The 12,078-nt window shown below is 36.6% G+C and overlaps 1 protein-coding gene across 2 annotated transcripts in view; it reads left to right on the top strand.

Annotated features, from left to right (window-relative positions):
* Positions 1 to 17: 17 nt before the first annotated feature.
* The window catches only part of LOC143293615 (C-terminal-binding protein-like), a 28,406-nt gene continuing 16,345 nt past the window's right edge, over positions 18 to 12,078 (top strand). For both annotated transcript variants that reach the window (XM_076604702.1, XM_076604701.1), the window contains exons 1-5: positions 18 to 248; positions 2,993 to 3,066; positions 4,728 to 4,874; positions 7,305 to 7,462; positions 8,095 to 8,239. In XM_076604702.1, coding sequence (XP_076460817.1) covers positions 4,799 to 4,874; positions 7,305 to 7,462; positions 8,095 to 8,239 — 379 coding nt within the window. In that variant the 5' untranslated portion in view covers positions 18 to 248; positions 2,993 to 3,066; positions 4,728 to 4,798. The remainder of the gene's footprint in view (positions 249 to 2,992; positions 3,067 to 4,727; positions 4,875 to 7,304; positions 7,463 to 8,094; positions 8,240 to 12,078) is intronic.

Raw genomic sequence — 12,078 nt, 5'->3', positions numbered from 1 at the left:
GATTACAGCGCCATTGAGTTGCTTTGAGTTCGGTCTGGAGGCTTGGAACGCGGAGTGACAGCAGTCTGCTTTGAGCTGATCAGCCGGCGCATGCGGGAATTGATGCAGAACCGATAAAAGCTCACTGGAGTGTGACAAACTGTTAATCATTCTGCGAAGCCAGTGTTTGACTCGATACACCTTAATCTAATCAAAATAATAACATTTGTTCAAAGCTGGTGCCCCTTTGTCTCGGTTCTCGGAGAAAGGTAAAAGAAAAGAAAAAAAAATCTTTTAGACAGCGTCTCGTGTTGTTCGTTTTGCATGCATTTGTTGTCGTTGGTTTTTAACCTGTGAATGAGAAAATATAAATTTTTGTTTTTCCAACATTTAGAGAACAGATTGGGCTTGATTGTTATGATGAAGATTGATCGAGGACCTCGTGGGAAAGAACAAAACAGAAAACAATGTAAATTGTAATGCTGCCTTGCTTTCCACAGTAACTGATTCAAATTGAAAAAAAAAGAAAAAGAAAAGAAAGGGGGTACAAATTATGTTATTCTTTTGTTTGTTGCAAAGGACTTTGAAACATCAAGGGGGGAAATTAAAATAGACACATGATATTTCAACTTCATTTTGTGTCATCTAGAATCTAGTTACCCAATGAGAGTGAGTGAAATGATTGACTGCAACGCGGGAATCGAGGGAAGATATGTCGGGGAAGGCAAGGCGGCGGTTGACAATAGCACGTTGCATTTTCTTTGGCACGATGCCTGAGCATTTTATGCAAAGCACTCCACATTGAGCTTTTGGGTACTCGTTTTTTTGTGTGTGTTTTTTTCCCCAGGACAGGAAACTGAAAGGACACAGTCGATTATCTATTATAAATACTGTAGGCCCACTGCAAACAGTGGGCCTAGTCTGCTGTACCATCTGAAGCTTATCATCTATTAAAACATACTCATCTGGTACATATTCAGGATGAAGTGCTACTTGTTAACCACAACACAACTGTAAAATGAGAAAGTCTTAAGCCTGATTCAGGTAAATTGCATGACTGCATACAATGGTATAGGCAAGGAATACCAAGCATTAGCACCCATATCCTGGTATTTACAATGCCATTATCAGTAGACGTGGAAATTATCTTGGCAAAGTTTGACTTCTGAATAGCACCTCCCTTCGACTTTCTCCTTACTAAAAAAGAAAAAAAGAATGACACATTGACTGATTGAGTGATTGACAGACTTCTTTTTTTTTTTCTTTTTTTTCTTTTTGCTGTCCCATCATCAGCACAGTTTCAGTGGCATTACTCCCATGACTTCATTTGGAGTCCCCCATACACAGCTCTTTTAATTAATGTTGGAAATTTGGATCAATCGATGCTGTTGACACACCAGCTTTGTAAGCATAAAAGTTAATAGATATGTTTTGGGGGAAAATTGATTTTTTTTGTTCATGTTTACTTTAAGCATATATCGTTTTCATATGATCTACTATGTGATCTTGCTTTACTTTTCGTTATATTTTCTTTTGGATGTCAGAAAATTGTTCAGAATTTTGTCATGATTAACGAAGTATTCATAAAATAGATAATAATACCAAATCTGCCTAGATACTGAAACCATGAGATTGATATATGGTTGATGTGGGTTGTCAGTGTCATTAATGGAAATATTTAAATTTAAGCACACGCTGCACAGGTAATAACTTTTTGTTTGACAATAAGAGAATAACCCAAAAATGTAGGTTTGGATCAATTAATGGAGTTTACACATTTGTTTAAAGTTAAGTTATTTTTGTATCCATGTTTGAAGAACAGTCTGTGATCTTCATCATTCATGCTTGGAATTTTGAAAATAATGGTAGTTCATAATATTAATACTATTAGTAATACTAATAGACTCTTACCAACATCCTATCTTCTGTTCTCTTGCTGATGAACTGAAGGATTCTGGTTATCATGATGATGATTACATGCTGCAAGGTACATCTACAGGAAGGGGGTGGGGTCATGTCAGAAGTGGGTTTAGGAAAAAACCCAATATTTTAGCTTGAAGCCTTCATTTTGGGGTTTTCATCTTTCATGAAACCCTCCAGATGAAAGCTTCAACCCAAACTATTGTTTATACAAATTTTATTGAGTTTTTATATTGTAATATTGTGTGACAATGACAGTGTTTGTAGGTGTTTGGTTGGGAGGGTGTGTGTAGGGGTGTATCTGAGTGGTTATGTACAGTGTTTGTTTAAAACAACATGATCGTGTAGGAAACAAAATAATTGCACTTCATTGTTGTGTATGACACATTTGCTAACACTTTAACACTATGACTATTTCTACCCGTAAGATACTGAAAATAAATAAACTTGAATTATCTTTTTTTGTTATCAAAGAATATTCTGTATATTATTTTTTCTATAAATCCGAGTTATCTTCCCCTGATAGGGTGTTATCGCATTCTGTCAACATCCAAGTTATTCTCCTTTCATGTCCGTTCATGTATGTTGCTGTGGAAGTGAAACTGAAAGGGTTAAAGTTCTTTTGGTTAGAAATTGAATCTGTTTTTAAATGTCAAGATTAAAACTCAGAGGTCATAGTTCAAGGTCACAAGAGTATACAATGAAAAGTATCCCATTGCAAGAGGATCTGCTTTACAGTTTCTGTTACTCTTGTGTGGTATTGAGAAGCACTTGTGAGTCATGAAGCATGAAGGCGTTACAATTAATTATACTGACAGTGTATTTTTCTTGTTTTCTGTCCTGTCCATTAATGTTAAATTCTTTTGATGGATTGTGTGAGGATCACATGTTGAACTTCTACTTCAAGGCATTGCCTCTCTAGATCAGTTAAAGTCTTTTGTTTTACTCATTTTCATTTAAAATGTCTTCTATCTCAAAACTTTTTTTTTTTATATATATATATATAATAAACAGAAGCTTAGCTGTTCTTGATCAGTTGTATTGCTTTTTGAGGGGTTATGCAGTTGTTTCAATGGAAACTGGAATGTTTCAGACACAATGGCATATTCCTCGTGGTGTGGCCTTTTGAGGACTTGAAGCCAGTATCAGGCATCCTCGTTGTGTGGGGTAAATACTTTTAAAGAATTTTCTTTCTCCCTATTATGGTTTTGCATGTCCCAGCCATGCATCATTTGGCAATATGAAAATAAGTTCACCAACCAGCAGATATTAATGGCAAAGTGGTTACTGTCACAGTCATAATGAGAGGAAGTGGTGTGAGCCCCCACTAGAAGTGGATTTTCTTTTTCTTATTAAAAAAAAACATGCCCGTACAATGTTGGGTGTGTTGTGGACTCAGTTTGGAAGACTGGGGCCAGTCGAGGGTCATCCTCTTTATTCAGAGATGAATCTTAGGAAGTGTTGCTTAATTTTTGTTTGCCTTGATAAAGTTACTAAATTGTTTTAAGTACACATAGTGACATACTTTACATTCCTGTTGTATGAAATGAAGCTTAGAGTTAGAGAGGCTGAATTTGACAACTTAGAATGTCTCCTTGTCACACTCACACTGGCTCAAACATAAATTGATCTGCATCGTAGCATCACTATTATCCACATGATAAGACAAAAAATGCCCCAAATTGTGTAGCTTTTCATACCCTGTTGCTGTGGTGACCTCATTTTCAAGTTCTCCTTTTCGGTTTTTGTAGACTCGAGTTCCTGTCATGATTTTCATTGTTACCAGATGTATGGAGGGACTATTGTAGAACTTGAAGGGACATGATAGCAGTGTCCGCTTCGTAGGGATGATGAATCAGCCTGTCTCTGACCAAGTGACTATTGTTGACAGCCTCTTGCATATGTTGAATCAGATTTAGCACTACTGAACTTCACCAAGGTGACTCGTCCGGAGTGTTCTGTATTCTTGTATGATGTGTGATTGGTTTGCAAGACATTGATGGCTCCCTGTGAAGTGCTGCTATGCCAGTGCTGGAATTGTGGTACACAAATGTGGGCTTGGCTTTGTATGGGTAATCACTAAATCAGTGTTCAGCTGTGTCAGAGAGAGGGTTCTGAAATAACACAGATGATGGTATAATCCCCTGTCCCTTCCCTTCTCCCCAAACTGAAACTTTCACCATATTGAGTTCCAGTTTTTAGCCATTAGTGGAATGTATTGCTTCTTGCAGTTTGTTGAGCTGCTGTTCATACTCGGTTACTCACTGTCAGTGTTATGCATATTTTAGTAGCCATTACAAAAAGTGTTAGTGACCAACTTTTTTTTTACTTTGACCTTGGTCGTGGTCACGAAGGTGTTGAAATATCTCTGAATGTTAGACTTAGAGAAGTTAGTTTGTGACGATTTGTTTGAAAACTTTATAAAACTGAAAAGTTACGTTCAGGCACCAGTCTTGATATCTTTAACTTGTAAAAACTTCAATTTAACTACAGTTGTTGCATGACCAGAAGAGAAGAGCATACATGTCTTGGTCAGTGTATGCATAATTAATGGGTTTTTTTGTATTGGTGCCTACATAAAATATATAAAGTATACATCATTAACTACATTACATGTATGTGTGTTTTATCATCTTATGATATATGGGTGTCTGCATATATATATATATATATATATATATATATATATATATATATATATGTATATATATATATATATATATATAATATAGTAATAGTACATGATAATGATAAGTATATTTTGCCTTTTTTGCTTTTTTTCCCCCCTCCCTGCTTGGTACATTGATTTGAAATATTTGGCTGTGCAGGTTCCAGCTGTGCCAGGGTAGGCAGCAGCAGGGGCCAGTGAGTTTGTGTTTTTAGTGGCTGTCTGTGGCCTATGGACAAACTGAGGCCACAGGACATTCAGATGCAGCAGCAATCTGTTCCCAAGAGAAGCCGAATTGACGCACCAAGTCAGTCCTGTTTTTGTGGTGAAATTCCTGAAAAGTAGTTTTTTTTTTATTTGTCTTTAGTGTTACATATCATTATATGTGTTGGAAATCTAGTCTTGCCCAGCTCTGTTTACCCTCCTTTTTTTTTTAATCATTTTTATTGTTAATATTATTATTATTATTATTTTTTTATTAAAAGAAAAAAAATGTTATAATCATTTGATTATTATTTTTATTATCATTATCATGATTTGATTTTATTTTATTTTATTTGTTTAATTTGCTGTAGATTCATTCAGGACCAGAATAGTCTGAACTGAAGAGGACAGTTTTTGCATGGAAAGTTTGCTTTGAACTGCATATGCCTCTGAACTGAAGAGGACAGATTTTACACAGAAAGTTTGCTTTGAACTGCATATTCCTCAAGTCACTTTCTTCAGTACCTTCTGTAAAATTATGTCTATCACTTTTGTTCTTGTTGTTTAAAATGGATTTTTTTTGGTGAAATTAATTTAAATTTTAAGTGTTGGAAATTCCTTTTAAAAACTGTCATTTTATTTTTAAATCTGTAAGACAAAGCAAGGCAAAAACAAGATGTATAGTTGGAATTGTGAATGCACTTTCACTCACTCACTGGATAGAAGTAAAAATTTGCCTACCACTTTTTTCTTCTGTTCTGTATTCTCTTAAGTCAGTCAGCATTCACATCACAGCAATGTCGCAAAAGCTGCCATCATTATTTATTGTTTTTTTATTTGGTAGCCAGCATGTTGAAGTGAAAGCAAGGAGCACAGCATGAAGAAGACGAAAGTGTTAACTGATTCCAATCCCTATATGATATAAAGACGGTACACTAGCCTGGATGGCCCTCATGTGTGAAGGACTCTTGTTATGTTATCAATATCTTGAATATGATGTGATGTTTTAAGAATTAATTGTTTAATGGGTCAAGAAAAATATACCTTTCTTCCTCCTCCAATCCAGCAATGGCATTCCTGCATGCCCCCTCCACACCACACAGTGTGTATTTTGATTTGTCTATGGAACACTTTTGTATAGACAAATGTAAAACAGTTTAATTGTAGTTATATTGCCCACTTTCTCGTGTATGTGTATGCTTGAACAAGCACGCGCGTGTCGTGTGTGTGTGTGTTGTTGTTGCTGTTGTATTGTGACTTCTGCAAAGGAAATGTGTCCAGTTCAAGCAGACATGGAAATGATGGATCTATACATATGCACAGTTAACACTCTAAATTCTGTTATCAGAGAAATTTACCATGAGATTGTTATCTCACACACACACACCACACCACACCACACCACACCACACCACACCACACCACACACACACACACACACACACCAAGAAAAAGAAAAGAAAAAAAAAAAAAGAGTGGGCAACAAGTGTTCTGATGAAATCATCTTTGTGGTTGACCATTGTGTGAGCCTGCATGTTTCCTGAGATGTGGAAGGCAGGAAATATGTGATTTTCCTCTTCTTTTTTTTTTTCTTCCTGAGGGCTGAAAAATGAAAATATTTTTATTTGGTGTTAGAATAGCAGATCTGGTTGTTAATTACTAATTAAACCTTTGTTATCTGCAGTTTATCAAATATCTACCCATCTTGTTTGTTTAGTAACATTCCACTAGTTAGTTTTATTACTTTTGAATTTCCTTCTTTTTTTTTTATAACTAATACATTTCTTGTTTGGTGGAATCAAAATGACACAGTTTGTGTGTTTTTCTACACATTTGAATAATTCAGTGGTTTTCCAAGTTGAGTTGGGTTGTTCTTGGTGATATTCGTCACTTCTACTACTTCTAGTTCTAAGTTATAAATGTGTGTGTCAAAGTGACATTAAGTTGTGTGTGTGTATGTGTGCGTGTGTTTGACTTGAGTTTCTACCCTATGTAAAGTGTGCAGAGAACGCTGACGCATGAGATCTGAGCTGGGTATTGGCTTTCTTCTCTTTGCCACACATGTACACATGTCCTTATGTACGCATGCACACACACACACACACACACACACACGCTCACACTCACACAAAACCCACAAAAAAAGCATGCGTGTGACAGTGGCTTTGGGCAAGCTTCACAGCTGGTTTTCAGTCTCTGCATGAAATTGCAAAGGAACACTGAACGCTAGTGTTTTTGTTTATTTTTATTTATTTATTTTTTAAATTTTATTTTATTATTTTACTTCTGAGTTTAAAATTGCTGTCGCAATTATTTTGCAAATTGAGAGAAACCTGCAAAATGCCTTTTGGTCTGACAGGCTTGCTGAAAAATCAGTGTAAAGTGACTGACTGGCTGCCACAATGTTGAGTTAATGACCTGCTCCAAACCTCAACAGTGTACTTGTGCTGTTTTGACAGTTAGCTTTCACCTATTCCCTTCTGGTATTGAACACACATCAGCTCAGGGGTTTTGCAAGTAGTGTTTGTTCCAGTGTCTATCCGAGGCCCCATTCCCAATGGACCCATGCACCCCCGCCCTCTGGTGGCATTGCTGGATGGGCGGGACTGCTCCGTGGAAATGCCCATCCTCAAGGATGTCGCCACTGTGGCTTTCTGTGATGCTCAGTCCACACAGGAGATTCATGAAAAGGTCAGTTAGAGGATTTGCTTGTCTTAAGTTTATTTTTATTTTTATTTTTTTTAGTTGATAGTCTGTTTTCTGTGACAGTTTTTGTTTAATCATTGACCTGTTGTCAGCATGTGTTAGAAATGTTTGTGATTTTTTTTGTGCCAGTTATTTGTTTTTGCATTGTTAGATTTATATAAAGGAAATGTACAGCTACTGAAAAGTGTCATTGTTATGAGTCTATTTGTGTATGACACAGTTGTGAAGTCAGCTTGTGACATTCATAACCCTTATAATTGAACGAGCAGTGTCACAAAGCTTACTTGTCACCAAGTGATGCAACATAGTGCTGGTATCCTGGGCAAAGTTATCTGGTTTGATATTCAGTAAAGCACATGACAAGAACTGTGCCGACAGCATTATATGCAATTTGCTTGTGATGATCAAGATATTAACTAAGTAAATTTAAAATATACCTCCCTTTGCATGAGAAATCTGAAAATCATTGTATTGAACTGCAGGTGTGGTTTAGAAATCCAGTCAAAGAATTGTGTGTATGAGGAAAGTGGACATCTGGGGGAATCATAGTTCACTTGTAGTTGTATATTAAGTGTAACTACAGAATACTTGTATGGTGTGAATGTGGTGTCTGGCAGGTGTTAAATGAAGCAGTGGGTGCCCTTATGTGGCACACCATCACCCTAACCAAAGAGGACCTGGACAAATTTAAAAGCCTGCGTGTCATCATTCGCATTGGCAGTGGGTACGACAATGTTGATGTCAAGGCAGCAGGCGAGATGGGTGAGTACCGAGCTCCAGATTATTTTCTTTGTGTTGTTTTTTCCCTATAATTAGGTAAGACCACTCATTTTTTCAGTTGAAATATAATTGGCTCTTGCTTATCTCATACTGAAGGCAATAACAAGGAAAGAACACATGCAAAATTTCAAATCGATATCTCCAATAGTTTCTGAGATATTCCAGTTTGAATATTTTGTATATGTGCGTGTTGCATCATTTTGCGAAACAAACTGATTTTTAGACATGCCATGTGTCCACGCTATGTATCTGACAATGCTTGGACTGATTTTACATCATTTTCATATTACTGTCAAACAGAAAAGACAAAAACATTGAGTGTATAACAATCCAAATCATTTTTATTCATCAGCAAAATCACCTAAAATGTGTCAAAATCACACGCAAAATGAGACAAAAAGCCAATTTTACACCCCTGCCAAAGTCTAGGAAATTTCCGAATGTGCCTGAAAATTCTTTCACGCATAACTCACTACTTAGAGCTTGTTGATTTTTTTGTAAGAACTACAGTCTTCATAAACAAAAAGTGTAGACAACTAAATGACCCTTATAACTGCAATTTGTGAAGTGAAAAAACTGCGCGAGTGTAACACAAAATCACACCACAGGCATATCATTGCATCTCTACTTATAATTGGCCTACAGAGATGGCTCACATATCAAAACGTTTGTCTGCATCTGACTTAACCAACTATCATGCATACAAAGTAATGTCATGCATTGTTTCTGACAAATGAATTGAATAATTTTCACTACCCCACCCCACCCCGCCACCAGACACTGTAGTAATGTCATGCATTGTTTCTGACAAATGAATTGAATAATTTTCACTACCCCACCCCACCCCGCCACCAGACACTGTCTCCAGCACTTGCCTTTCTTTCCCAAATACACCGACTTGATGTAACATTTCACTATTTCAGGAACCTTCTCACCTGTTATGAATAACAGTTGCATATATATGTCTGAAATATGCCTAAATATATTAAAAACTTATGCTGACTTCCACTCCCTGAATTTCTCGACAACAGCATCAAACTCCTTCACACACCCATGTTCTCCCATTGGTGCTGAACATGTCCAAGTTCCAGGCCAAGACAAATTTTGAATCAGTTGGATCACAATCAACTGTATCTGGCCATTTGAATGCATTCCTGTCTCCCCAGCTGGTCATTAATGCTTTTGTGGCTCTTGTTGGAGATACAACTTAAGGACTTCTCCAATGTAAAATTTGTCATCATAAAAAAACAGCCACTTTTTCTCCTTGCTGTGTGAAGTGTCCAGGCTGCATGTTCTTTGTGCTGGTGTCAGTGGAATCTTGAGCAAAGTCCCTGCAGCAACACTCTGTTGGTGGGCTGAAGGTCTGGCAGCTTCATAGGACGTCCTCTTCCTGATGGGACCAGATTTATTCCATCCTCTCCAGAATGTCATCATCTAAGTAAAAAAAAAAAAAAAGAAAAGAAAAGAAAAAAAGTGGAATGTACATGTGCTTTACCAGTGGCTTTTTATGACTGACCTTATAATCATGACTTAAAAATTGTAATTCAAAATGCCCTTTTCACTTTGTATATATATGTGTGTGTGTGCACATGAATTTTTACAGCACAGGCATTTGAGCAAATGTGTGTGTGTGTGAAGTTCACTTTTATATATTCATTTATCATTATGTATTTGTTTATTTATTGTCATTTTTTATCATTATCATTATTATTTTCTTTTGTCTTTACCTTTTTCAAGTCTCCTTATTTTCTTTGTCATTTACTTTTCATTTCAGTGGTCAGGTTTTCTGTGTGCAGTGTGTGTGTGTGTTTGCGTGTGTGTGTGTGTGTGTGTGTGTGCGTGTGTGTGTTTGCGTGTGTGCGTGTGTGTGTGTGTGTGTGTGGTCTTAGAAAATCATATTCATAGTCTTGTTCAGTTGTTTCTGACACAAGTGCGAATGACCGACAGGAGTTATCTTTTCTTGATTTTTCATTAATGTTTTCTCAATGAATACAAACCAAAAGAAGTCTAACGTAGTCCAGAAAAAAAACCCAGCAGTCATATAAATATCTAATGAGTGGAACTACCGGGATGTTTAGGTGTTAGGAATGAATATTTGTCAAGCAATCTTCGAAAATCCGATGTACCCCGCTGACCCAGTTTCATGGCGCCTTCGTTCGGAAATGAGGCCAAGCAAGTGACTGAAAACACCTCTTTCATAAGCCAAATACAATCATAATAATATATATTATCGTCAAACAACATCAATAAATGAGAAATCTGTTGATTACTTACCGAGATATGCATCGATCTTGCTGTAAATATCATAAATCTCTCCCATTGTTTGTGTCTACGTGTGCTTCGTCGCATGCTCAGCTGTGTCTGCCTTCGTGAGTGAAAACAGCGGAAGTGACCCGATGGGGTTGTTGTATGCAAATTAGAATCATGCGTTATAGGCAAAACTCAGTGATAAACGGAATGTAGGTTTGAGTTCATGAAAAAAATTAGCTTTCCAGTGATGCTTAGTGTTTTTTTTGTACGATGTCAGGGAGATTTTTTACGGTGTTCTGAAAATTTGGAATTTTTCTAACTCAAATTACACCGACAGATTGAAACATTATCAAAATTTACCTTGCACCATTGGTCAGTGCGTGGTTTCGTCTTTCCAGCGGTATGCGTTATTAATAGGTTGACCGAGTTATCTGACTCTGAACGGAGAGTGAACAGAATATATGCAGACTTCGACCAGCTGGCCTTAGGCTGTGCGAGACGCCGGCGGCGTTGCGATTCAACTTTTCGCTATCATGTTTAACGCTTCATAACTTTTCATATATTGATCTTTCAAGCAAATCAACACAAGAAATATGAAGCTTGAATCAAACTTTTTATTGACATAATTTTTTATTATTAAATACATGTTTCTCATTGAAAAATTATGATCGAAAAATCAGCAATTTTGTCAGTTTTGGTCACGCTTTCTCGGCCAGCTAGGCCTGTGGTCCTACCTACTATAATGGTAGAACACAGATTTGAACAAAAATTTGATTTTTTCATTTGAAATTACAGAAGATATTCAAGTTTACTGATTTGACACTCTTTGTATGTCCAAATATTGTGAATCTGCCTATATCACTATCAGCATGTTGTATTTATGTCTTACGGATTCTACCTATTGTTGCTGACTTATTTGATGAAAACATTTTGATTTTTTTTTCTCTGTAATTGTTAACAGCAGTATATAGGAAAACGTGCGTTGATTGCTGGAAATTACTAAACATGGGCGTTGCCCCTTGTCCTGTTCAAGAAACCTTTGAGATCTGAGCCTGTACCTGTAGCAGAATGAAATACAACTGTTTTATGGCTGCAGGTATAAATGTATCTAATTGATAATCATTGCAATAAAATACAACTTTTCAGTAGCTACAGGTATAGCTTAATGTAATTGGTAATGATGGTATCTGTTTTGTGGAAACAGGTATAGCTGTACATATAATTGATAATAAGCACAATGAAGTACAGCTGTTTTGTGGCTACAGGTATAGCTGTGTGTAATAGATAATCGGCACAGTGAAATACAGCTTTTTTGTGGCTACAGGTACAGCTGTACATCTAATTGATAATCAGCACAATGAAATACAGCTGTCTTGTGGCTACAGGTATACCTGTGTGTAATTGATAATTAGCACAATTAATAGTTATGTGGTTACAGGTGTAGCTGCATGCGATCAATGATCAGTACAATGAATTGCAACTGTTTTGTGACTGCAGTTGCAGCTATAAGAATATTTACCTACGATAGTACATTAGTAGTGGAATCTGACCATGACCATAAGAACAGTAGT

This window comes from Babylonia areolata, chromosome 19 (genome assembly GCF_041734735.1).
Source record: "Babylonia areolata isolate BAREFJ2019XMU chromosome 19, ASM4173473v1, whole genome shotgun sequence".
Taxonomy (NCBI): Eukaryota; Metazoa; Mollusca; class Gastropoda; order Neogastropoda; family Buccinidae; genus Babylonia; species Babylonia areolata.
This window is presented reverse-complemented; position numbering and strand designations above follow the sequence as displayed.